The sequence below is a fragment of the Gorilla gorilla genome, chromosome 15 (genome assembly GCF_029281585.2).
Source record: "Gorilla gorilla gorilla isolate KB3781 chromosome 15, NHGRI_mGorGor1-v2.1_pri, whole genome shotgun sequence".
Classification (NCBI taxonomy): Eukaryota; Metazoa; Chordata; class Mammalia; order Primates; family Hominidae; genus Gorilla; species Gorilla gorilla.
In genome coordinates, this window is record NC_073239.2 from 106,891,562 (window position 1) to 106,918,677 (window position 27,116).

Genomic DNA, 27,116 nt, shown 5'->3' on the forward strand with positions numbered 1-27,116 from the left:
CTTGTCGCCCAGGCTGGAGTGCAATGGCGCAATCTCGGCTCATTGCAATCTCTGCCTCCTCAGTTCAAGCAATTCTCCTGCTTCAGCCTCCAGAGTAGCTGGGATTATAGGTGCCCGCCACCACGCCCAGCTAATTTTTTGTATTTTTAGTAGAGACGGTGTTTCATCATCTTTGCCAGGCTGGTCTCAAGCTCCTGACCTCAGATGATCCACCTGCCTTGGCTTCCCAAAGTGCTGGGACTACAGGCATGAGCCACTGCACCCAGCCTAGTTTCTGTTTTTAATTTTCATTTTGTGAGTGTTGTTAGTCTGTTTTCATGCTACTGATAAAGACATACCCAAGGCTGGGCAACTTACAAAAGAAAGAAGTTTAATGGACTTACAGTTCCACGTGGCTGGGGAAACCTCACAATCATGGCAGAAGGCAAAGAGGAGCAAGTCACATCTTACATGGATGGCAGCAGGCAAAGAGAGAGCTTATGCAGGGAAGCCCCCCCTTATAAAGCCATTAGATCTCATGAGACTTATCCAGTATCATGAGAACAACATGCGAAAAACCTGCCCCCATGATTCAATTACCTTCCACCAGGTCCCTTCCACAACACATAGGAATTTGAGATGAGACTGATGTAGGGACACAGGCAAGCCATCTCAGTGTCTAAATAAGGTACTAAAAATTAATATTAACTTTCATATTACCAGAAGTATTTGGATTTATTGAAGACATCACAGAATCCACTTCTATCTAGAAAAGAGGAAAAAATAATAGAACATGTAATTTTACCACGTTTTCACAGTGCAAGTTCTTAATTCTTCAGGTGGGAATAAGGATCTGTTTTATGAGAAACCAAGTCTGTTGAACCAAGCAGACAAGTAATGATACACAATAGCTATAATAGTCATTTTATTTTTCCATCAACATCTATAAAATAGCAGACACTAATCTGCTAGTCCCTAATAGCCCCCAAAACTTTATTCCATTGACCAAAACAGTTTAAGCACAGAAAATCAATTTGGCTGTCCCATATATAATATAATCTAACAGGCAGCCTTTCTACTTTAGACAAATACAATTGTTATAATGGGCTCTATGGCTCTATTTTTAAGATTTTTTTCCTAATTATAAAAGTATCACATGATTGATGTAGAAAGCATGAAAAATACAAAAAATTATGAAGATAATTAAAAAATCAGCCATCCAATGAAAATCACTGTTATCATTTTAGACTAATCAGCTTTTTTCTCCTATGCATCTTTAAACATTTGAGATTTTACTGTATGGAAAATATGAGGACCTGCTTTCACTAAATGTTAAAATATAAGCCCTTTACCACACTGTCACAAGGGCTTTATAAACATTATAGTATTAGAGCCTTGGCAGCATCTGACATAATTTCTCCACTTCCGGTCTCGAACCCTTCCCAGTATTTCCTGCATTTTCCTGGTTCCTCTTGTTCCTGCCAAATGGTTCCCACTCCCACTTCTTCAAGTCCCCTCCTACCCTTAAATGCTTGTATTCCCTAACGTTCTATCCTCAGACCATGGCTCTTCCTATTCTGCGTACTCTTCCTGGGCAATGCCATCCAGCCTCGTGTTTTGAGCAACCACAAGGAAACCAAGGAGCCCCAAGTCTATCTCCAGCCCTACCCCCTCCACCCAATTTCAGATTCCTACATCTCAGGGAAGCAGTAAAATCTAACGGTGGATTTTCACCACCATAACCTCAATAGCCAGTATATTATTTAACGAGTGAATGCACCTGGAATGCTCATAGCTGCCTCAAACTCAATGTGTTCCAATCGAAACTCACTGACTTCCTCTGAACCTACTCTCAAATTTTCTCTTAATTGGTGGCGTCGCTATCCCTTCAGTCCCAGTGGTCATGTCACTCTTACCACCACTGCATCCAATCAGTCATCAGGGCCTAACTTGTCCCACCACCCACAAAGTGTTCCTAGATACTTATCAGAGTAGTCTATCTTCTCTAGTCTAAATGACTAGAGAAGACTAGTCATTCTAGTCTGGGTAACTAGAACACCCAGACTGTTATAGTTACCACTAGAATTAGGCCTTCCTTCTTTGTTCCCTTCACTTTGTTTTTCAATCTCTTCTCTTTCTTGGTATCTATCACAGTTTTATGTCTTTCTACATTAAACTCTGAACTGCTTCGAAGTAGAGACTGTGTTTCATTCATCTTTATATCACTAGCAACTAGCAAGTACTCCTTTTATTAAATAGAAACAATAAATTTCATTATGTATGGGTGGGCACGGTAGCTCATGCCTGTAATCCCAGCACTTTGGGAGGCTGAGGTGGGCAGATCACTTGAGGTCAGGAGTTGGAGACCAGACTGGCCAACATTGGTGAAACCCTGTCTCTACTAAAAACACACAAAAAAAAAAAGAAAAAAAAGAACCGGGTATGGTCGTGTGCACCTGTAGTCCCAGCTACTCAAGAGGCTGAGGCAGAATTGCTTGAACCTGGAAAGTGGAGGTTGCAGTGAGCCTAGATCATGCCACTGCACTCTAGCCTGGGTGACAGAGCAAGACTGCATCTCAACAAATAAATAAACTTAATTATGTAAACAACTGCATGAATGTATAAGTGATTTATTATATAAGTATTTTATTGCTTCATGACCTGCAGTCAGTAAATATTTCATTTGCTCAAAAGCAATATTAAAAAATTAAACCCCAAACCTCAACCTAGTCTAAAAAAATCTGTTGAATTTCACAGAAATTATATATTAAGTGTCACTTGCATAATAAAAGTTCATTGTACAAATGACTAAGTTTATAGGTGACATGCTATTAGTAAATACCGTTTAGTGACTTGCGGTTACTAAATAGTTCATTTGCTTAAAAAATAAAATAGAAAACCTCACCTCAATATGAAAAGTAAAATCTGTTAAATTTCATGGAGTGTATGTACAGTATGTTACATCACTGTATCTGTCATTAAATTCCTCATTCTAAAATTGAAACCAAATAGACTCAAGGGTGATAAAGGCAAAAATGAGACAAGATACCTTTCCAGGTGAATCCAGGTTAAATACAATGCTTCACAGGCTGACTCTTTTCAGCTGACCTGCTTTGTAATTCCAACTGAAATGATTACAGGTAAACAGGAGAGCTGCAATTTCTAAGAGTCGGCCCTGACTACTTCTCTGAGCTCCATAATAAGCTTCTCAGTAACTAGGCAGCCCCTCATAGTTGAGCCACTCTGAACCCACCTGAGCTGTTCATGCAACCTACTTGGGTCAAGAGAATATATTAATACTTATATTGCATCACAACTTCACAGTAAGTATGTTCTGTTGACACAAATAGGGTGGAGAGGCATGACATCACAGGGTTCCTGGCTTTGCTGGGCTTTCAATCTGACAGAAAGGCACAGTCCACTCATGAGGAACAGCTGGGCCCTAATTAACTGCCAAGCTGTCTGGTCTAATGAGAGTGAGGGATGGCATTCCAGGCTGAGCCCTGAGTGCTTCCTTTGCTTGACGGTGGCAGCTCAATTTCTTGAATCTGGACAATATCTTGACTCTGACTAACTCCAGCTTAACAAGAAGGGTGTTGTCTCTCGAATGAATGTAACAGGAAAGCAGAAAAGCATAGACAGGGGTGAACAGGAAACTTGCCCTACTCAAGTAGGAGGTTCATGGAGGCTCAGTTCAACTCATTATTGGTGAATTGGTGCAATCTTTTCTGGAGAGCAAATATCTAACAAAATTTTAAACGTACATATTCCATGACCTAGCAGTTATACTTCTAGGAACTTATTCCACAGATATACAGCCACAAGGACATAAATCTGTGTATCATTGCAGCAATGTTGGCAGAAAAAAAAAAAACCACCTATATAACCCCAGACAGGAACCTGGCTAAAAAGAATAATATGCAACCATATTTTAAAATGCGGTAGTGGTGTGTGCTTTTAGGTTGATATATTGTTAAATGAGAAAAGCAAGTTAAAGTAAGCACAATATTTACCCATTTATGTTTTCAATAAAAGACTATGCATATGTATGTCAAGGATAGAAAATTTCAGAATTACACAAAAAACTGTTAATGGTAATCCCCTAGGAGTGGGACCCTCTGGTAGGCGGGGAGCGGATTTTATGCTCAACTTTATACCTTTCTGCACTGTTTTAATTTTTTGACCGTGGATATATTTTATAAACAAAGCAACAAAAGTAAAACGAGAAAGAGACTATGTCATGTCCTATGTAAATTCCTCCTGTTACCAACACTCCCCTCTCAGTCTTCCCTCTTGGCATCTCTCTAGCATCTTGTATTTATAGTAGTTATTAGCAGCCTGGTGGTGAGATATGCTTGTGTAGACTCCAGTGGAAAAGATTTCTACTTCATCTCTGGGCTGAGGTGTTAAGAGGAAGCTAAAATTCAGCACTGGACACATCTCTGAAATTGCTTATAAAGCAATTTATAAACATCCTAAGCTAGCCCTGTGAACTTTTCTTAGGATCCATTCACCTTTGATCGTCTACCCCATCCCCAAATATATAAGAAAGCTCTACCTTGGAGGGCTTGTACCCAAACAGCATTACAACAGCAGTTTTAAAGTCCTCTCTGCTGAGATATCCTTTGTGATCTTCATCACATGCTTTAAATACCTGAAGAACATTAAATAGCTTTAGTTAATGAGACGGAAATGGTTTCTTATTTTTATTACTAGTTTATTATACAGTTTGGACCTCGAAAATCTAAAACTTAGCCCAGCGGTAGAGTATGAAAATAGAATTTCATTATCCCAATATTAATTCTCAAGAAATCTTAAAGATGGACTAAAATTTTCTTAAAGATGGGCTGAAATTTCCCTCAAAGTGCAAACGAGTTAACCGCTAGGTGACGCAAATTCATTCATTTAGGCCACTGAGATAAATTCTACCCAAAATTCAGTCCTGGAGTTAGGAAGGTGAGGCAAAGGGGCTGGCTTTGAAAGGCGGGAGAGATGCAGACTCAAGGTTACCATTAATAGACTATATAGAGAGAAAGGAGATGGAACTTGGAGGTAGCCGTAGTCCTGGACGGGGAGCCAGGAGCCCTGCAGCTCCAGGATCAGTCATTAACCACGACCCTTTGGGCAGGCAGCCCAGGTCTTATCTGCACACCCGGCAGAGTGAGACCCAGGCACGGGAGAGGAAGCGAGAGGCCCAGGCCAAGCTGAAGTCCGAGGCTCAGTCGCCCTCCGGACACCTACTTCCACCCACTTCCTGTGGTCCGAGGGACTGGCTTCCCACGTCCGCGACCTGGCTCTGGCCTCCGAGAAGAACATCGCGACTACAACAACTGAGCCCCAGCAACCCAACGTGCTACCACCGCTTTCCCAGCCTGGCTGGCAGCCTACCGCGGCCACGCCCACCGCGGCTCAGGAAGCCGAACTTCACCGCGCAACTCCGGCGTCTCCTCCCATTGGACAACCTGCCAGCCACTCGCGTTAATCCCGCAGGGCTATTGGCCAGAGCCTTTGTTTAATCACGTTTCCTTGGAGCCGCCCTGGCAGTGAGGCGCCCAGGCCTGCCCCCAGCACTTGGCTCCACCCCGACTGTCCCTTAACTCGTTGAGCGCGGCTGGAAATCCAAGCGCTACTAGGTGTTGGTTCAATGCCTGGTTCATGATTTATGTCATTCTCTCCCTCCATCTTGCAATAGGTTACTTTTAATCATTTAGATCTATGACACTATGCTAAACGTTATAGGAGACAAAAAGACTGTGAACAAACAAAAAGAACCAAACGAAAAGAGCCAAGTCCAGGATTCTCGTTCAGATCAGCAAGTCATTGGGATCGAGCTCCTAGGGCAGCTACTACATCTGTTATGTCCTCGAGATAATCCCAGCACCTAGCACGGTGCCTGGCACAAAGTAGATCTTCAATGAAAGAACGAAACGAACCGTTATATTTACACAGATGTATTTCACTCAGTCCTCTGGAAGAGATGCCTAGTGTGAAAGAGATTCCAAGAATAAATACCATAAACAGCACCGAGCCCAAATCCCACAGCAAACATCCTTATTAAAGGCAAGGAACGTGGGGCGAGTTCCTTTTCTCAGAAGATTTTACAAGAACGCAACTGTTTCGAAGAAAGAACAGACATTCGAGGTTCTGAGTCCAGTGGGAACTCGTTTAACTTTTTATTTTGCAGCAGATTTCAAAGTCTGCACCCAGCGCCTCCCAGGACACAGGTCTCCTTGCAGCTGCCTTTAACCTAAGCGTATCCTCTCTCCACTTTAAACCAAACGCCGCTGCATGGAGCCCTGGGAGCCTGAGCCATGAGAATCCTGTAAAGAGGGTGAGTCTTGCTATTAGTTAACTAGAGAGAAGTTAGGGGACGCCTTTCTGGTTCTCCTCTCGTTTTAAGAAGTCTCCAGGAAGTAAGCCAAGAGCTAGGAGAGACTAGGTATCCCCAGCCCCGTCCTGGGTAAACACCCGGCGGGCTTTAGGACCCAGCGGTGGGCTCTCCGGAAGGGGAAGGGGCCGGGCCTCGAGGCACAGGCCGCTGCCCCCAGGGTTTGAACTGCGCGCATGCGCGGCGGCCGCCGAAGGGGCGGGATCCGAGGCGAGCGTTGGTTCTGTGCGCCTCAGGTACGTGCTGGGCGGCAGTGGGCGCGGACTCAGTGCGGTCTCTCGCGGGTTGCGGTCGAGCCCGGGATCCTGCTCCTGGCCGGGTCGCGGTGGCGCGGGCTGCTGGGGTCCGGCAGGGCTGGAGGCGGACCGCGAGGAAGCGGCGCGGCCGGGAAGATGGGGCAGGGTCGCCTCGGCCCCGGGGCCTCGGTTTCCTCCGATCACAGCGCCTCGGGGCGCGCACGGGCGCTGCGGAGACCTGTGTCCTGCCGGGGCGCGGCGCTAGGGGCCCCTGCTCGGGTTTTTATTCCCAGACCTAAGCTTACAAGTGCGTGGTCCCAGAAAGTGAGTAGGAAAGCGCCCACCACGTGCCAGGCGCTTAAGCTTTCTGTGCTCGGTTTCCCGGTATAGGAGGAGGGTCACGGTACGTAGTATAGAGTTGTCCTGAGGGTGAAGCGAGTTTACACCCGGTGAGGCGCTTCGAATCGTGCCTGGCCGGCCCCAAATGAGCACGCAGTAAGGTTAGCAGCTGTTGCCGTCACTTCCTTACGTTCTGAATCTGCTCGGTCCCCAACGCCTTCAGCAAGAGCCGTCTCACTTCCTTTGTCTTCAAACCATTCTCCACAGAGTTGGAGCACACAGCTGTATTAAAAAGGCAAATCGAAGGCCGGGCGCGGTGACTCACGCCTGTCATCCTAGCACTTTGGGAGGCCAAGGCGGGTGAATCACTTGAGGTTAGGAGTTTGAGATCAGCCTGGCCAACATGGTGAAACCCCGTCTCTACAAAAATAGAAAAATTAGCCGAGCATGATGGCGGGTGCCTGTAATCCTAGCTCCTCGGGAGGCTAAGGTGGGAGAATTGCTTGAACCTGGAAGGCAGAGAGGTTGGAGTGAGCCGAGATTGCGCCATTGCACTCCAGCCTGAGCGGCAGAGCGAGACTCTGTCTCAAAAAAATAAATGTAAATCGGACTCCCCTTCTTAAAGCCCTCAGTGGGGTCCCATTGTTCATAGCATAAAATCCAATTTTTTTTTTTTTTTTTAACAAGTCTTGTCCCCTCACCCGCTTCGGAGCACTGCCTGCCTTGCCTAAGTCCTTTCTTATGACCTCTTTCCCACCTCTGCCGGCGGGGTTCCCTCTACTTGGGAATGCTCTTCACCCCATCATTTAGACAGCAGGTTCCTTTTGGCCCTCTGGGTCTCATTTATATGTTACTTCTTAAGCATATTCCACAGGTCACCCCTATTTTTCTATCTCATACTTATAAAATGTAATGAATGTCTAACTCATCTTGGCTATTAAAATTTTTATGTGTGGGTCTCTCTCTTCTGCCCTGAAATTAGCTCTGCTATGGTAGAAACTATATTGTTAACGCCTCATTCCCAGTTTTTGGTACATAATAGCTGCCCAGTAAGTTATTGAATGAATGAACTTCAGGGGGTAAGCATGATATCCATTTCACAGACTAAAAAACTGAGGCTCAGCAGTTAACTAACCTGCCCAAGTGCACATTTACTCCCTAGTCATGGCTGGGTTTGAGACAAGGGCCCATGTTTGCCTATTACTGGCCACACAGGAACTCAACTGAGGAGCATGGCCTCCAGGCCCAGCTGATGGTCTTTAAGCTCAATGAGAAGGAGCAGCTGGAGGTGAAAGAGAAATGCCCCAGCTGGGTCTCATATAGTGGGGAGTGAGGAAACACCAGTAGCTCTAAATGGAGTATCCTTTTATATCCACAACATGTTTTAAAGTCCTTAATAAAAGCGCTAACAGTGTCCTGAGCTAGCATTTGGTGGGAAAATTTCTTAGATTTTTCATGTTAGTGCAGTGTTTGCCAAATTTCACTCACACTCACCTGCCTTCTCCCCAGTTTGCTTTATTCTCTTAACACATGATACAGGATTTTTTTTAGGGCCGCTTCGCCAGCTGGAGACCTCCAGCCCTGGGCTGGCTGCAGGAGGTGCCCTGCCCACTCAGCCTGGCAGAGTGCATTTGTCTTTCATCCCCACCCAGATCCCGTGGCCACTATGACTGCATGCTCAGCCCGCGAGGAGTCGGTGTGTGAGTGATGAGCAAGCCTGGAGGCCCGGCTGGCTGTTCCAAGTGCTGGCCCAGTCGCAGGCTCCATGTAGGGCTTGTGGATGGTCTGGGCGTATGGCAAGTGACTCTGGTAGCAGATTCTGGTGTCCAGACGAGGGGGATGCGGTGGTGCCCAAACACTTGGAGACACCAGGCAAATAGGGATGTATTAACAGCTCTTTTAGTCCCGCCATCTGCAGCCCAATGAATGGGGGTGTGTGGCAGCCAGCAGCTCCCTCTCCCATTGCTTCACCAGTGGAACAGAGTGCTACAGGGTTATAGCTCTATTTGCACTCGCTGTTTAGCTGGTCCCAATTTCTTGTCCTGCGTCCAAGAATAATGAGGTTAGGCTGACAACTGAAGGGGAAAAGGGCGGAGGTGAGTTTTACTCAGTGATGAGACAGTTCTCAGCAGAGACGGGACCCCAAGTGGATGGCCCCTGCCCTGACCCCAAGGTGGGCAGTTCGCTGGTGTGACTGAGTCTGGGGCTTTTATGGGCTCAGAATGGGGGAGTGTGCGCTGATAGGTTTGTGAGTATGCAAAAAAGGCTAAAACAAAGGCACCACTCAAAGGTGGGCATGACAATGTAAAAAACCAATTAGGGAAGGGTAGGTATATGTAAAGTAGGTGAAGGGTGGGGATTGATCAGAGGAAAGCGTGCCAAGTGGGAAGAGAAGTTATCAATCCGGTCCGTGGATTTATCCAACACTCATAGCTTGGCTTTCAGGCTTTAAACTGTCTTTGGTTTGCAGGTGGGGTTTCACTGGGGCCTTGCCCCTATCTGCCTAGGGATTTGTCTGCCTCCTGCCGCTATCACATAGACTATCATATACTTAATATTTTTGTTTGAATCCAATCATTCTTTTACATAAAATAAACTTTATTTTGCTATTTCAAATATAACATAGCCATAAGATACCTTCTGTTGATGGTAAACAAAATTGTTGGTGCCTGCAGAAGAGCCCAAACCCTGCTATTTGTTCAAAATCAAGATTAAAAGCATTTCTACAACACTACAACTTTCTTCTTGATTTAAACAGGGAGTTTGGATTGGAATGGAAAGGGAGGTACTTTCATAATGTCAGGTCCCAATTACTTCCACTTTAGGAAACACTGTGCTGTCCTGATTGAGTGCCAGGATTCAGAATCAACACAGCTATATTGTATTTCTGATTCTTTCAGTACCACTTACAAAAAGTATGACTTCAGATTTATGCTGTACCAAGCACTGCCCAGACAGGGAAGACAGATGATAAACAATTGAAGGAAAGCTCTCGGGTTCTACATTTCTTAAAACCGTATGACTTGATTACAAAGCACTCTGAAATGCTGGGCACCAGAGCCTCTATGAGGGAAGTAAATTCTGTTACTGGTGACCAGTTATCCAAAGTAAAAGTTTGATATTGGTGTTTACTAGCAGTTCTTTTCCAACTGGGCGCGAGCCTTGATGTCATAAAGAGGTTGGTAAGCTGCTACATTTAACAACAAGACACAATTTTATTAGTCTGTTGCACTAAATTGTAACCCAATAAATTGTATTAGGTTGTAATAAGCAACTCAGGCATATTTTTGAGTTTCAGCAGGTCCAAAACTTTATAGAGCAGAACCCCAAAAAACGGCTTTGTTCTCTAGAAAATGTCTTTTTTAAAGCTTTGTTTTATTTTTTACCCACTTGTCCTACTTTGTTGGAGGGAATTCCACTTCCATATGGTTTTAGAAAATGGAGATAATGATAAAACTTAAAAACCTTTGAAATTCTCTAAATAATTCACAGAGTTGCTAAGGATTTTACCTTAGCAACTCTTAGTACATAATAATGTACTTAGCACAGAATTCTCAGTGTTTGGAAATTCCATTTTATTTATATAATGCAGGCAACCATATTTGTTATGGTAACCTATTAAGATTCTGCAACTGCTTCTGAGAGTGGAAGCTGAATCCTTTCTCACCAAAAACTAAGACCTGCTACTTGCTTTAGAATGGGCAAGGTATCTATAGAGAACAGCCTGAGGACTGTAATGGAAGATTGTATTACTCACCGCCTTGGTTTAGAACTGTTGTAGAATTCAAAGGAACCTAGAGCTGACATTCAGAGAGTGGTTTTTCCTAAGGTGGTTCTTTTGTTCCTAGATAACTTTAAAGTCACAAAACTGTAGCCACTGAAATAGTTTCTTCAAAGTGAATTGTAACAGCTTAAATACCTCTATCCAGCAACTTCTAGACTCTAGAACACTAGAGAAACCTAAGGTTTTGTGGGTTTTTTTTTTTTAACCGGAAGGATTAAAAACATTTAAAAAAACACCTCTGAGCTGCTTAAGTAGGTGTTGAGTAGTAAATCAATCTGAATCTCTTTCATGGAGGAAACTGGGCACTCAGACCCCTTTAACCATGACAATACAGTTCTACAAACCCAGTTATCTAGTTTCTTAAGCCTTAGTAGATTAGAAACAATTTAGGATACCTATGCTATGAGTTTTAACAAGCCCTTGAAGTGGGCTGGACAGAGTGTAGAAATGAATAGAAACTTTTAGAAAGCAGATATGAGGGCTCAAAAGAGCCAGACAGTCTAGGGTCACTATTACAGGAGCAAGTGGCCCCAGCCCTCTCTGCAGTCAATAAGGCTTTGGCTGTGAGATAGTGTGTTCATGCTGGGTAGGGTAATAATGACCCAGAGCCATGAAGAATGGGCCAGATTATTGTCTTGATGCATTCTTGCATAAAAGCTCCTTGAAATGTGTAATTTACAGAAGGCTTGCTTAACTTGACTGGTAGTTAATTGAAAAAGGTGAAGAGAGAAATTGTGAAAAGGGATAGATACCTTTAAAGTATTTCCAACCCTCCCCTGCCCCGCCCTGCTGTGTTCACTGAAAAATCATGAGATCTATACATTTAGAAAGGAGAGCTTAGTTCTTATAAAGGGCTACAGCCTGCAATGTGGCCTGACAGGCTGGGAAGCACAGCCTCAGGCAGAGACCTTTAATGGCATCCCAGGGAGGAGAGGGTAGAACAGAGATTTATACTGAATGGGTTGGCCAAGTATAGTATTCAACAGGTGTGGGAGGAGCTATGAATATTCACCAAGGGGGGGCACGTGTGCATGTGTAATGAGCAAACCTGTGTTTCGTGCATCTCGTGTTCACTTTGGGATGGAGACTTAACATTTGAATGAATTACAATTAGGCCCTCTGTCAAAAGGTGAAGGAGAGACATGAAGGCACTCAGTGCTCAGCCTCTGAGGACTGGTCAGAACCAGTCTGTGGTTTCTTTTCAGGAGAAAGTTACTCCATTGTCCAGTGACAGCTGCAGTCATGGCCTGTGGAACCAGAGGGGTCAGTTAGTCAAGCATCTGGCAGTAGGTGAGCTGCAATTGTTTAGATATTATTTATCTCTAGGCCAGTGCTTATTTAGCTGCTGAAGAAAAAAGAATCTTGTGGAAGGTAGAACATAGTTTAAAGGTAGCAGTGTGTGATTTAACCCTTGTTTGGCATGGCCTTGGGTCTTGTTTATGATATGGTCTCATACTGTCACAGAATCTATTCTGCCAGTCTTACGATCTCTGGTCAGTTGTGTTTAAACCGCAGAAGGGAGGGGATATAACAGGCATGTCTGAGCTCCCATCTCATCATGGCCCGGAACTCAGTTTTTAAGGTTTCTCTGGGGTCCCCTTAGCCAAGATTTTTATTTTTAGTTCTCATCTAGAGACATATGCATATGTATTGATTTGCAAATCTTTTGATGCAGAATAATGTAGAATTCTCTTTTTTGGGGAATGTAGTTTTTGTGAAGGGAGTGTCACCATCTTGGTTTACTCCGCTCAATGCATCTTTTCCAGCCTCATTAAAACAGCAGAAACTCGAAGATACTGTTGATCTGAGCACAGACTACTGAGTTTTGTAATTTTCCCCTGGGTCTTGTGCTAAACTGTTAAAAGTATCACATTGAGGAACTGTTCTTTAGCTGTCTGGAAAGTCTACTTAGATAGTCCTTTACCACTGAATTGACAAGATTTGGTAGGTAACACCAAAAGTGACTGTTTCGTGTACTTTCCTGTTCTCAGAACAAGAAGTAGAATTTGACTGTGTGGCTTAAAAAATAAAAGTGTTGCTTCAGTACAAGTTATTTCTGTGTAGGTGTTAGTAGATTTATGATGTAGCCAATAGGATAATTATATCTTGATACAATTATATGCAACTAATTATAATTAGTTGGGTCCTCATGGAAGTAGTGTAAATAATGTACATACCTAAGTGGTCATTTGGCTTTCCTCTTGAAGACTTTGTTAAGCTTTATGGTAAATGGGTTGTCTTTTGGGAAGTAACACATACATAATCACTGAAGTCCTGTGGGTGCCTGTACTTGGGTGAAGGCTAGGTTTGTAAATTCCAATTTGACCTTAAGCATTTGAACATAGATTAAATGGACCTTGATCCCAAACGCTTATTGGAAGTTTCGGGGTCAAGAATGAATGTTTGTTTTATTTTGGCATTTGTCTTGATGCATTCTTCAACCCCCTTTCCTAGGACATCTAAGAACAAAGTTTAGATTGAAAGCCAAGGCCAGGCATGGTGGCTTATACTTGTAATCCCAGCACTTTGGAAGGCCGAGGTGGGTAGATCTCTTGAGTCCAGGAGTTCAAGGCCAGCCTGGGCAACAATAGCGAAACCCTGTCTCTACCAAAAAAAAAGAAAAAAAAAATTAGCCAGACGTGGTGGCGTGCACCTGTAGTTCCAGCTGTTCGAGAGGATGAGGCAGGAGGATTGCTTGAGCCCAGGAGGCAGATGTTGCAGTCAGCTGAGATCGAACCACTGCACCACTCCAGCCTGGGTGATAGAGCGAGACCCTGTTTCAAAAAAAAAAAAAAAAGGAAGAAAAAAGAAAGGTGACCAGGACTTTTGCTTGTGATTTGGCAGAATCTGATAGTGGATTCTGGTAATGTGCTTATAAACACCCAAAAAGCAGCTGATGTTAGGTGGTTCAGCCTCTGGAAGGTGTCAGCTCATCTGACAGGGAAGTTGAGGGCAATAAAGTTATTTTGCCAATGCCCTGATGAATGGGAAATGCTGATGTTTCCACTTTTCATTTCCAGGAGTATAATGTCTCAGGAAGGCGATTATGGGAGGTGGACCATATCTAGTAGTGATGAAAGTGAAGAAGAAAAGCCAAAACCAGACAAGCCATCTACCTCTTCTCTTCTCTGTGCCAGGCAAGGAGCAGCAAATGAGCCCAGGTACACCTGTTCCGAGGCCCGGAAAGCTGCACACAAGAGGAAAATATCACCTGTGAAATTCAGCAATACAGATTCAGTTTTACCTCCCAAAAGGCAGAAAAGCGGTTCCCAGGAGGACCTCGGCTGGTGTCTGTCCAGCAGTGATGATGAGCTGCAGCCAGAAATGCCGCAGAAGCAGGCTGAGAAAGTGGTGATCAAAAAGGAGAAAGACATCTCTGCTCCCAATGACGGCACTGCCCAAAGAACTGAAAATCATGGCGCTCCCGCCTGCCACAGGCTCAAAGAGGAGGAAGACGAGTATGAGACATCAGGGGAGGGCCAGGACATTTGGGACATGCTGGATAAAGGGAACCCCTTCCAGTTTTACCTCACTAGAGTCTCTGGAGTTAAGCCAAAGTATAACTCTGGAGCCCTCCACATCAAGGGTAAGAGGATGCTGGGTGTCAAGGAGCTGTTGAATTGCCCTTGAGAGTCTCTCCTCCTCTCCTCCATGAAACAAGGAGGGCAGCCTAGAATAATTTCTGAGAACTCTTCTTTGTGTTCTTAACTACTTTCAGGAAAAAAATTCTTGACAGGCAAGTGCATTAGTATAACAGCAGACTGTTTACTTAACTCAGGCAGAGCGTGTGTTCTCAAAACCCTGGAGCTCAACCCCTTGTATCACTTAGCACAATGTTTAGCATTATTTAACTTTTTAAGATGAAGCTTGATGAGTAACAGTTTATCAACAAGGTAGCAAATACTTGACAACAGTAGTAGTTCTCCATGGGCCCTGGACCAGCAGCCTCAGCATCACCTGCAACTTGTTAAAATGCAAATTCTCGGGCCCCATTCCCGATTCATTAAATTGGACTCTGAGGGTGAGATCCTGCAGTCTGTGTTTTCACGAGCCCTTCAGGGGATTCTACTGCCCAGTCAAGTTTGAGAACCACTGCTTAAAAGCCTGGTTTTAGTTCCTGGTGAAGAAGAAGAAAAAACAAAATAGTGCCTGAGTGCAAATAGATGTTTCAGTTATGGATCAAAAGATGGCCTTAGTTTGCTCTCCTTATTCCTCAGGGAGCACCTGCAGGAGGAAGAGCAGGAGCTCTAGAATCTGCTTTCTGGCCTCACCACTCATTTGCTGTATGGATTGTTAACGCAGGACCTAACATTCTCTGAATTTTAGCTTGCTCATCTTTAAACTGGAAATGCAGAAAAATGGGAGCAAGTATATGAAGTAACCAGTGTAATATATTCACATGGCAGATACAATAAACATTATTACCCTTATTTCAGATTTTTTTCCTGTCCCATATTTAAGAATAGTAATGTTCACTGTCAGCAGTGTTTTTTTTTTATATATCCAGTATATAATTGTATATTGTGTGTGATGTATACATGTTGGAGTATTTCATACTGTAGAGTGTTCTACAGGTTGTTTTCTTTTTGAGAATCTCTTATCTTGGTACTTTGTCAAGTTTTTTGTTTGTTTGAGACAGACTGACAAATATTTAGAGAATTTTGCCAAGTTTTGCTCTGTATAATAAAATAACCGGCTATTAGCACCAAGATATTGTGGTAACATGATAGGAGCTCTTACATATATTTTCTCCTTTAATCCTCAGGACAGTCTTATGAGTAGATGTTACAATCATATTCCTTGGATAAGTGATGCATCTGCACTTTAGAAAAGTGCCCAAGGTCGTAGAGCTGGTAATGACATTCTGGCATCAGAATCCATGCTGTTTGCTATAGCACTCTACCATGTGCCATAATTGTAGATGGCCTAGAAGATCTCATGGAGGAAGGGGGACTTCAAAAGGCCTTTGAAAGATGGGTAAAATTTAGAAGGGAAGAAATACATGCTGGTGGGGGCAAATGGAAGAATATTTGCAGTTTATCTCTGCAACTCTCCCAATAAGGTAGAACCTTCCTTACGATTTTTTTGTTGTTGTTTTCTGAAAATCTTTCTACCCCAGCATCTAGCTCAATGTCCAGAAGATAGGAAGCACTCAGGAAATATTTGCCGAATGAATGAGCCCAGTCTTAATTCTCAGAGGCAGTTTAGTGGGTATGAGCGATGGTGCTGGAGCCAGACAGCCTAGGTTCAAACCCCGACTGTACCCCTTCCTAGCTGTGTGTCTGTGGGCAGCCTCCTAAGAAGGCTCCTCCTATATAAAATAGAAATAACAGACCCCACCTAGAAAATGGATATGAGGAGTAAGTAATGTATGGGAAGTGCCAAGAATGCTGCCTGGCATCTAACAGGTCTCCACAGGTATGGCTGTTGTAATGGAAGGTCATGATGATGGTGTACTTGCTCTCGTGGTATGGTTTGAGAAGTGAGCTTTCAACCTATCTAACATAAAGCTTGAATGGGTACAAAGTGAGACTTCCCTAGAGATGACCAGGAACACCAGGAATGTGAGTTTATAATTGTGAGTGCCTCTGTCCTTTTGTTCACAGGCCACAAGTGCTTTCCAGTCTTTCTGGAAAGTCTTTCTAAACTGTCCACGTTTATAAAATCTTTCTAGAAAGTTTTTCTAGTCTTGAGTTGGGAGATTTCCTGGTGAGGGACTTGAATGGGTACTTAGAGGAGGTAGAAGTTCAGAGATCTGAAAAGAATATGTATCATTATTGTCCATATTGAGTTTCTAAACTTGATCAATCATTCAGTACTGAAGTTGTAGATTTTAGTTTTGCATTGTTTTATAAAAGAATATATGATAAATATTAAATACCATACGGAATTTTTTTTTGAATTTTATGAAACATTAAAGTCTGACTTTGTAGTAACTGTTTAGCTTACTGTGTTCTGAGTCAGATCTTGATTGTCAGTGACTGTTGAATGAGTTAGTAGTGATTATTATGACTAGAGGATTTTTGTGAGTGTGAATTTGATATATGTTTTGTCTTCTCAGATATTTTATCTCCTTTATTTGGGATGCTTGTTTCTTCAGCTCAGGTAAGTATACCTTTAAGCTGTTTTTTCTTTGGGTGAAAGTAGACAGGTAATTAAACAACTCCATAAGAAAATATGAGAGGTATACTTTGGGGATCTCAGTCCTGTTCAAAGACTGAGATGGCACATACCCGGAGGCTGGCTCAAGTGCCACAGTAATGGGATCCATGGCCATCAACATAGAATGGGGATGTCACTATCAGGAGAGCATTTGACTCAAGTCAGCCTCCGCTGGCCAAGAAGTCACTTTGGACATTCCAGCTTGAAAGACTAGAATGGGACACTTCTTTTGGGGATACTGATTAACTCATGGGACTGAGTTAACTCTGGTGCATAGAGTGGTGAGGTATGGATAGAGTAGTGAAGGCCAAGTCAAATTTGATTTAATTTAGAAAAATGTGAATTTTCATGTTCAGTGGCTCCTTCCTGACTAAGCTAGTCCCTTTGTCTTGATAAATCATGTAATGATCCAGACCCGCAAGTAAATGGTCCAAAGGGCCCTGTCCCTGAAGAAAGGCAGGCTTCCTTTATGTTTGGTTTGGCATTGAAAGTCCTGGTTTCCATTTGGAAGGTGGGGAGCATTTGCAAATGCCCTGTTAGCTTGACTGAGTTACTAAGTCCAGGATTATCCAGGTGTGGGGAGGAGCCTCCATGGATAAGACCAGTACAGAACTTGCATTTAAGATGTAATTGTTAGAAGCCTAGTGAATGTCTGGTCCCAGGTGGCTGTGTACAAAGCTAGCTAATAAGTTAGCCTGAAAGGAAATGTTCTTTTCTGAAAGTCCTGGGATCTTTGTCTCCAGTATCTGTCTTTTTATAATCACCTAGGGGAAAAGGGATAAATTTATAAGTCCTTTTATTTAAATTAATCTCAGGGCCATTAGACATAATGTAATAACACCCTGCGGACAAGTACAGGTGCTGCCAAAACATGCAGAGATAATTTCCTGGGAACCTGTTATCTCATGTACTTGGCTCCATTTAGGTTCTTTTAACCATGCATTTAAGATAAATTATAGGTTTGTTAGTATTGCAGCATAACCCTCCAGGTTTATAAATAATACATGTAGTGTATCACTATTTTAGAGTTTCCTTAAATGTAATAACTAAACAATTCTTCTTATGAACTGTTTGGCAGAATTACCCATGGCTTAGTTACTCTTCTTTTCTCCCATCTAGTTTAACTACTGCTTTGACGTGGACTGGCTCGTAAAACAGTATCCACCAGAGTTCAGGTGAGTTCCTCAGGGTGACAGACAACACTATAAACTGTAAGGGGGCTTTGACACCTAAGATTTGTATTTCTCAGGTGAAAGCCACTCATCTTTTGAGTTTTTCTTTTGAAACTGTTGAAATCACACAGACATTAAGTTATATTCGGAAAACAGCATTCTTTGATCTATTTAATCCTACACATTCTTTTTACGCATTTTAGCATTTTCCTCTGTGCTCTTTCAGGAAGTAGATAAGGACAGGCTTTAACTCAAATAACAGAACTTCATGTCCAGTCTTAATATGAAGGAAAATACCATCTCCACATACCTTCTAGATCTGTGAATGTGCCAACATGCGGCCAACGTGCCATGCTTTCCGTAGCACATCAATGCTGTTCTGTTTTGAGGATCCCTTTGTGTTTCTGAGATGAGGAAAGGAGGCTTATCTGTGGCCTTCCCTTATCTAGGCTCTGGAGGTGATGGATTTTTAGGCCTTCTGCCTGTACTTCATCAGCCTCATGGTAGGCAATACAGACCAAATAGGGCATCACACAGTGAGGTGCTACCCTTCCCTATTTCTAACACATTTACGGGGCAGATTCCCATAACAGCAAGTAGGATGGAGGAAAACACACAAGAAATAATGATTGTCAGGGTCCTCAAAATTCTTGGTACATTTAGGGCATCAGATTGTGGAAACCTTTGACATTAACAATAGATAAAATGCTGTTAAAATTTTTCAAGCAGCTTTGGCACTTGGGGCTTTTTTTTTTTTTGACCTGTAACACACAGAATTAGTTTTAGCTGCATGTAAAAGAATATTCAAAATAACAATGGCTTAAATAAGACAAATTGTTTCCAGCCTGACACATTCAGATGGTAAACATTTATGGTCTAGATGGGGGCACCAGGGTTCTCAGAGACTTATCCACCTACCCTTTCTGTTCCACCATCCTTGTATGTGACTTCAGTTTTCAGAGTCACCTCATGGCCCAGTATGGCAGCTAGAGCTCCAGCTTACTCGTCTATTCCAGGTAGCAGGAAGGGGAAAGGAGGAAAAGGACAAAAAGGCCCACATTCTAGTTATGCCTGTCTAAGCAGCCTTCCTGGAAGTCCCACACAACACCTGCATCTATTTCATTGAGCAGAGCTCAGCTGCATGCTAACCAGCTGTAAAAGAGGCTAGAAATGTCTTTTAGCTTAGCACACCTTTTCCTGAATTAGCCTTTTGTTAGGGGAGGAGGAGAGAATGGCTGTCTGGAGGCAACAAGCAGTTTCTGCCTTGGCTCCTCCTAGCAGTAGTATCCTTGGGTGTCACATTGGCGTTTTCTGTTCTTCCTCCCTTTTCTTTAAAGACCTTGAAATCAAACTGTCACCCCATTAGAGTGTTGGCAAAGTGCAGACTGCAGTTCCTTTGTATCTGTTATGAGTTAAATTATCTCACCCCCAAAAAAGATCTGTTGGAATCCTAAGCCTCAGTACCTCAGAATGTGATCTTATTTGGAGATAGAGCCCTTACAAAGGTAATCAAGATAAAATGAAGGCATTAGGATGGACATTAATCCAGTATGACTAGTGTCCTTATAAAAAGAGAAATTTGGGTGCAGAGACAGAGATAAGACCATGTAAAGACACAGAACGCCATTTACAAGCCAAGCTCCTAGAAGCTGGGAGAGAGGCTTGGAACAGAAGTGCCTCACAGCCTCAGGAACCAATCCTGCCAGCGCCTTGATCTTGGACTTCTGGCCTCCAGACCTGTGAGACAATATATTTCTGTTGTCTAAGCCTCCCAGTTTGTGGTGCTTTGTTTTGGAGGCCCTGGCACACTAATACAGTATCCACTGGACTCTCAGTAACTAAAGGGACGAAAGTGTCCTCCTTCTCCCTGCATCCCCTTATTGCCAAATGCATCTTGGGAAGGCTATTACGAGTCTTAGAAGGATGAGGAGTGACCTAAATGGTAAGTTTAAGTAACATCCAGCATTTGTATGTAGAAAAATTCAGATCATAAGGATTTATACCTCAGTATGCTGTTGTTCAGGTGCCATCTTTTTGTAATAAGTCGTAGAACCAATAAATTTGAAAGAATTAATGAGGACTTCAGTTTCTATCAGTCATATTTAATCTTTTTAATAAGATGACTTGATCTAACATTTTTTATTTCTAGGTACTAGATGCACGAGTGTTTCTTACATTATTCTGTTTTTCTTACCTAATTTCTAAAAATCACAGGTGTGTGTTTCATAGTTTTATTTTACCTGTCATGTTAGAATAAAGCTACTGGGCAAGAGGTAGTGAGGTATTAGTACTGGAAGTAGATGTTTCTCTCTAGTTGATGGTTGTTCCTTTGTGAATGGTAGAGAATCATTCTGCAGTGTGATTGATAAATGTGGAAGTGGCTCGGTTGTTTATCTTTCTTGATTGCTTATATCCAATTTTTGTTGTGTTGGGAGAGCTTGTAGAAATATACTTATTTCTAAGGATTATCTTGCTTTGAGTTAATCAGAACAAGAATCCCTCAAAAGCCTTTTTAATGTATTCTTGAAGAGTGTTTTTATATTATATTTGGAATTCAAAAATATAGCATTTTCAACGTAGCTTGGGCTCTGTTTCATTGAAATCTAACCACCCATTAGTGAAGCTGCGTCATGCTGTGGGCCTGGCCTGGGACTGTTCTCTGTTGTATCCTGGGTCTAGCTCAGTACATAGCACACAGGAGGAGTTTGGTGAATATAGATGTGGTGTGAAATGAATCCACCGTGTGGTCCAAAAGAAGAAAAAGCAAAAAGCACTATATTATATAATAATTATTATATATCTTTAATTTATTTGGACTTAAATATTTTAACACAGAGCTACTTATGTGCCCTTTTGGGCCAAAGAAGATAATTATTCAAGGACTTTCTTGAGTCATTACCCCTCTGTATTACAACAGAGCTGCAGAATCAGGCCATGTAGCCCCATTATAAAGGTATCTGGTAAATGAACATTAGCTTTTCACTGCTCTGTGTTAGCCCTGTCTTCATTCAACTACAAAGGCCGGAAACATATCAAGTGATAAGGAAGCTAGCATTCCTTAATGAGGCGAGTCCAGCTTCATGAATGATGTATTTTAATTAATTAATTAATTAATTAATTTATTTATTTATTTATTTATTTATTTTTGAGACAGAGTCTTGCTCTGGCACCCAGGCTGGAGTGCAGTGGCTCAATCTCGGCTCACTGCAACCTTCACCTCCCAGGTTCAAGTGATTCTTGTGTCTCAGCCCCAGAGTAGCTGGGATTACAGGCACGCACAACCATGCCTTGTCTAATTTTTGTATTAGTAGAGATGGGGTTTCACCATGTTGGCCAGTCTGGTCTCGAACTCCTGACCTCAGGTAGTCCACCTGCCTCGGCCTCCCAAGGTGCCGGGATTACAGGTGTGAGCCACCGAGCCTGGCCATGAATGATGTATATTAAATACTAATGCTCTCTTTTTAGGAAGAAGCCAATCCTGCTTGTGCATGGTGATAAGCGAGAGGCTAAGGCTCACCTCCATGCCCAAGCCAAGCCTTACGAGAACATCTCTCTCTGCCAGGTAAGCCACTTACTGCTGTTGGAGAGCACGTGTAGTCTGAGTTAGAAGGAAACTTAGACATTTAGTCCACCCTCTCACTTAGTGTAGAAATCCTCTCTCCAGCATCAGTCATCAATAGATACTTGTCTAGCCTCAGCTTAAACACTTCCTGAGATAGAGCATCCCATTCATAGTACTCCTCAGGGTTGGAAAGGTTTTTCTTTTTGTGGGCCTGAAGTCTTCCTACTAATTTCTACTCATTGGTCTTAATTTTCCCCTTCTGGAGCCACACAGAATAAGTAAGTCTTTCATCTTACACATGTCAGTGATTCATATATCTAAAGTGATCTGTCCTGTCTCCCTTCGTTTTCTCTCTCTAATTCAAACATTCTCTTTCTTTAGTTTTACTCAATGTAGTATGGATTCTGAGTCTTTCCGCAACCTGCTAGTGCTCCCCTGGTTGCATGTAGCTTGTCAGTATGCCTGTTGAAACCTGGGTTTCAACACTGAACAGGTCCTCTGGATGTAGTTCAGTGGCTGTGGGTTTCTTTTTGTGAGTATCCTGTGAGTGCAACTTAAAACTTGTAGTTTTTTGTGACACCTTATGTAACTTATATTAGCTGCCATTGACACTTCAACGGTAGTCCTTCAACTGTAGTTCTTTTTTTTCACATCAGTTGCATCTAAGGTCTAAACAGGAGAGACCCATAGATTAAAAAACTGTTAGGAAACTATGTGAGTCGTATGCTGTGTATGATCTAAGTCCAATGTGGAGACATTAAGTGGTCTTGTAACAGGCATATCCACTTGGTTTGCTAGGACCAAAGCAAAGCAGAAAAGAAAGCGATGTTAGTTTGTTCTTGCACCGCTATGAAGACATACCTGAGGCTGGGTAATTTATAAAGAAGAGGGGCTTAATTGGCTCACGGTTCTGCAGGCTGTACATGAAGCATGGCTGAGGAGGCCTCAGGAAACTTTCAATTGTGACAGAAGGTGAAGAGGAAGCAGGCATATCTTACTTGGCCGGAGCAAGAGGGAAGAGAAAGGGGGAAGAGCTACACACTTTTATCAAACAACCAGATATCATGAGAACTCACTATCACGAGAACAGCAAGGAGGAAGTCCACCCCCATGATCCAATCACCTCCTACCAGGCCCCTCCTCCAACATTGGGGATTATAATTTGAGATGAGATTTGGGTGGGGACATAGACCCAAACCATATCAAAGGCCAAGAAATGGTTATTGCCCAGTTTCTTTATATAGTCCCATAATTTTGTCCTAATACTTTGCAGTTAGCATACAACGTGGCCAATGAGTCTTGGACTTTCATTAGGACCCATTTCTTTAGACTCATCATCTAAAAAGATCTTCTATTACACGTGGCGCATTTTGAGGAAGAAACATGCAAAGTAGGAAAACAAGGAATACAGAAGAATTTCTCACATTTATGATAACTACTTCCTATAGAAATGGTGGTTATGAAGTAGCTGGTGTAATAATCACCTTTTCCTATTTCTTTTGGCTGTATTAGTTTGTTATGAGAAAACACGAAAGACGCTTTTTATAGCCCTTTTCTTTCCTTATCGTTAGCTTAGTGAAATTGGCAAAAGATTTCTGCTCTGCGAGTACAGAGACAGAGTGAATTACATCCTTTCTGGATTTTTTTTCTCATTTTCCTTCTAGTGTCTTTTTTCCCCATCCACAAAGATGTAAGAATTCCAACTCACATTGTATCACTCTTTTTCCAACTATATATGATATCTTTGTATTTTTTTAAGATTAATACAGTACAAGAGCTCAATCTTGTTAGTTTTAAACATACCTCACAACATTTTCCTTATGATTTAACCCACTGCACTTTATAGAGTTGTCATTTTAAAAATGCCTTCTATCCAACATGGGCTCATCTCATGCCCATAGATGTGCCTTTGCTTAGCAGTTGCCAAAATTCCATTGTTTTGCTTCTATTTCCAGCAACATAAGAGGTTAGACTGCAGTAGGATAGCTCCCATCAAACCTTATAGTGGGCAGAAAGTAAACTGACACAGAAATCCTGAAAACCAGTGACTAAATGAATGGAAATAAAGTCTTTTTCAAATATTACCTACCTGTGCTCGTTTAGGAGAGTGGTTCCTGTGCTTGATAGTGTGTTCCAGGCTGACCACCAGAGGGCATAGTGAGCCACTTCTTCCAAACCTCTTGGAAAGAGCTGTGAAGAAGCTCCCAACTCTAGGCTGACGTACAGGATTGTGTCCTCCTGATCTCTTGAAGCACCTTTATACCTTGTCTGTAAGATAAAGTCTTTTTCTAGCAACGTGAGTCATTGAAACTGAGACACATTAGTCACAGAATCGGTGGCTGCTGACCCTCTCCCATTTTGCAAATGTGGGACCTAAGGGCAGACATTGAGACCTTGTGGTGGTCAGAGTCACATTGCCTGGGCTCAGTCCCGGCTCTACGTGTGTGTATTAGTCTGCTTGGATGCTATAACAAAATTACCTGGGTGACTTTTCTTGGACTTGGGTCGCTGAAACAACAGACACTTACTTCTCACAGTTCTGGAAGCTGGGAATTCAGGATCAAGGTGCCAGTCAGTTCAGTTCCAGGTGAGGGCTCTCTTGCCAGCTTATAGATGGCCACGTTCTCACGGTGTCCTCATGAGGGAGAGGGAGGAAGACAGACACATAGGCTGTCTGGTAGCTCTTGTATAAGGACAGCAGTCCTGTTGGATCAGGATCATCAGGATCCCACCCTTATGACCTCATTTAACCTTAATTACCTCCATAAAGTCCCTCTCTGCAAATAGTCACATTGGAAGTTGGGGCTTCAACATATGACTTTGGTGGGGGACAGAAGTGTTTAGTCTACAACACTTATTCTGGGCTTGTCACTGGCTTGTCACCTAATTTCTTTATCTTTGAAATTGATTGCTAATGCTGTTCATCCTAGAGTTTACTAAAGGACTTGGTGTACTAGCCCAAAAACAGCACCCAGTAAACAATATCTATTGAAGCTATTATCCTTGTTTTTTGTGCTTAGACTTACCCAGAAGCATGTAACTTTTAGCAAACTAAACAGAAGCCAGGTCTCTTGACCATTGTTCTTTCTCAGCTAAATATCAGTTTATAGAGTGGCAGTCATCCTTCTCATTTGGTAATTTTGAAAACATGAAATAGAGTTCCCTGCACTTTCTTCTGTGGCCAGAATGCATAGATGCATGCTGGTCTGTGAGCATCTCCATTCCAAACAGGAGCTGTGTTGTAACTCACCTGTGTATTCCAGTCGCCCATTACTGTCCCCAGCAAAGTTTCACCCATGTCATGTGGTAAGGAGGCTGGGGTAGGTAGTTGGGAGAGGTTGCAGTAGTGATTGCCATGATTATAGAGTGCCTACTGCATGCAGGCCCCCGTTCCTCAGCATTTTACATATGTGATCTCGTTCCTAACAACTCTGGATCTCAGAATGGTACCGTTTTAAAGAGGAGAAAGCTGAGGCATAGAGTTAGATGTATTTTCCAGAGTCATACAAAGTTGTGAAGGCAGGATTTGAGCCCGTGTACTGCGTTCCTAATTGTGAAACTTTTACAGTTATTTAAACTCTTTCATAATCTGCATCTTGTGACATATTCTGCTTAACCAAGATCTGGCATTAGTGGGTATTAGATAACATGTTTTCTATATACATACCCTCCATTAGTTGTGAAGGTGTCATTTTATAACATGAAAATGGATTTCATATGTTTTTATTTTCAGCACTTGCTATGCTAATATAAGAACATTCCTATTTTAGTTTAACATCCTAAGTCTTTATGTTGCCACCACTTTCAGTGTTTCTTTTTTTGTTTTTGGAGACGGAGTCTCGCTCTGTCACCCAGGCTGGAGTGCAGTGGCGCTATCTCAGCTCACTGCAAGCTCTGCCTCCCGGGTTCACGCCATTCTCCTGCCTCAGCCTCCCGAGCAGCTGGGACTACCGGCGCTGGCCACCACGCCTGGCTAATTTTTTCATATTTTTAGTAGAAACGGGGTTTCACTGCGTTAGCCAGGATGGTCTCCATCTCCTGACTTCGTGATGTGCCCACCTCAGCCTCCCAAAGGGCTGGGATTACAGGCGTGAGCCACCGCACCTGGCCTTCAGTGTTTCTTTTAAATATGCTCTGAAAACTGTGTACCATTAATTTCTGTATAAGCCAAATATCTAAAACTTTGCATAGAGACTCACTTGTTTTACTAGTTTTTTGTCAACTAAAGAATTTAGGCTTCTCAGTCCTAATTACTGTAATTAAAAATGTAGTGTATATTGAATCATTCTGGGTAACAAAATTTGTTGTTGTTGTTTTTTTTTTAATGAGCGTCCCCAGATGCTATTATAAAAGCTGTCTTGTTATTCAAGGGCTTGCCTGGTAGAGATCGGTAAAAATAGTTTTAAAAAAAAAGTTGACCTGATTGCTTTCTAATGTAATTTCCAGTAGATATGGATATTAGTGAGTTGTTTTTAAATAAATGACTTCTTTTTCATCCTAGGCAAAGTTGGATATTGCGTTTGGAACACACCACACGTAAGCACTTTTTGTGAAATAGGGGAACCCCTCAAGCATTGTCATTTGTCTGTTACACGGTTATTCTTAGGAGAGACTGAGCATGGTAGGCCCACCTAGGATCTAGCACAGCGATGCTTAACTGAGCCTGGGGGAGCTATTCTTTTATTTAATGCTCTTATAAAAATTATTTGGTCTTTCCTTTTAATTTTATAGATCAGGAAACTGAGGCCCAGGTTTAGGTATGTGATTTTTCCTTGGGCCAGTAGTGGAGACAGGAATAGAACCTATTTATTCTAACTTTAATTAATATATACACACAATTTTTCAAGATGTGGTCTCACTCTGTTGCCCAGACTGGAGTACAGTGGCATGATCACAGCTCACTGCAGCCTCCAACTCCTGGGCTTAAGCAATCCTCCCACCTCAGCCTCCCGAGCAGCTGGGACTACAGGCACATGCCACCATGCCTGGCTAATTTTTTTGTAGAGACGGGGGTCTCACTTTGTGACCCAGGCTGATCTCGAACTCCTGGACTCAAACAGACCTCCTGCCTTAGCCTCTCAAAGTGCTGGGATTACAGGCATGAGCCTCTGTGCTGGCATTAACTTTAGCTTTAAATTTGTTCTTGTTTGCTCATTGCTAAAATTTACCTTATTATTTCCTTTGGTCCATTCACCACTACCCCCTCGCCCCTAGACACATACTTTGCAGGTTAAACTCAACAGAGCTCTTTTTTTTTTTTTTTGAGACAGAGTCTCGCTCTGTTGCCCAGCCTGGAGTGCAGTGGCACAATCTTGGCTCACTGCAACCTCCATCTCCTGGGTTCAAACGATTCTCCTGCCTCAGCCTCCCAAGTAGCTGGGGTTACAGGCCAGTGCCACCACACCTGGATAACTTTTATATTTTTATTAGAGACGGGGTTTCACCATGTTTGCCAGGCTGCTCTCAAATTCCTGACCTCAGGTGATCCACCCTC

At 42.7% G+C, this 27,116-nt stretch overlaps 2 protein-coding genes across 13 annotated transcripts in view; one reads left to right on the forward strand and one right to left on the reverse strand.

Annotated features, from left to right (window-relative positions):
• Positions 1-5,404, reverse strand: part of EFCAB11 (EF-hand calcium binding domain 11) — a 157,413-nt gene extending 152,009 nt beyond the window's left edge. For 3 of the 7 annotated variants that reach the window (XR_002002603.3, XM_063698108.1, XM_019009503.3), the window contains exons 1-3: positions 5,221-5,401; positions 4,538-4,633; positions 700-745 (exon numbers count right to left, since the gene is read on the reverse strand). Coding sequence is in view for 4 of the 7 variants with exons in the window: in XM_063698108.1 (XP_063554178.1) it covers positions 700-745; positions 4,538-4,633; positions 5,221-5,295 (217 nt within the window). In the remaining 3 variants the exon portion in view is untranslated. Of the gene's footprint in view, positions 1-699; positions 746-4,537; positions 4,634-5,220 lie in introns of all 7 variants that reach the window. The other 4 variants (XR_010130813.1, XR_010130812.1, XM_031001546.3 and 1 more) reach the window with 3 other exon arrangements.
• A 114-nt stretch (positions 5,405-5,518) lies between these two features.
• TDP1 (tyrosyl-DNA phosphodiesterase 1) overlaps positions 5,519-27,116 on the forward strand; it is a 90,821-nt gene continuing 69,223 nt past the window's right edge. For 3 of the 6 annotated variants that reach the window (XM_019009500.4, XM_055361201.2, XM_055361196.2), the window contains exons 1-6: positions 6,501-6,603; positions 13,747-14,312; positions 16,788-16,831; positions 18,008-18,063; positions 21,526-21,622; positions 26,124-26,158. In XM_019009500.4, the coding sequence (XP_018865045.4) occupies positions 13,754-14,312; positions 16,788-16,831; positions 18,008-18,063; positions 21,526-21,622; positions 26,124-26,158 (791 nt within the window). In that variant the 5' untranslated portion in view covers positions 6,501-6,603; positions 13,747-13,753. Of the gene's footprint in view, positions 6,311-6,500; positions 6,604-10,543; positions 10,649-13,746; positions 14,313-16,787; positions 16,832-18,007; positions 18,064-21,525; positions 21,623-26,123; positions 26,159-27,116 lie in introns of those variants that run through there. The other 3 variants (XM_055361200.2, XM_055361198.2, XM_055361203.2) reach the window with 3 other exon arrangements.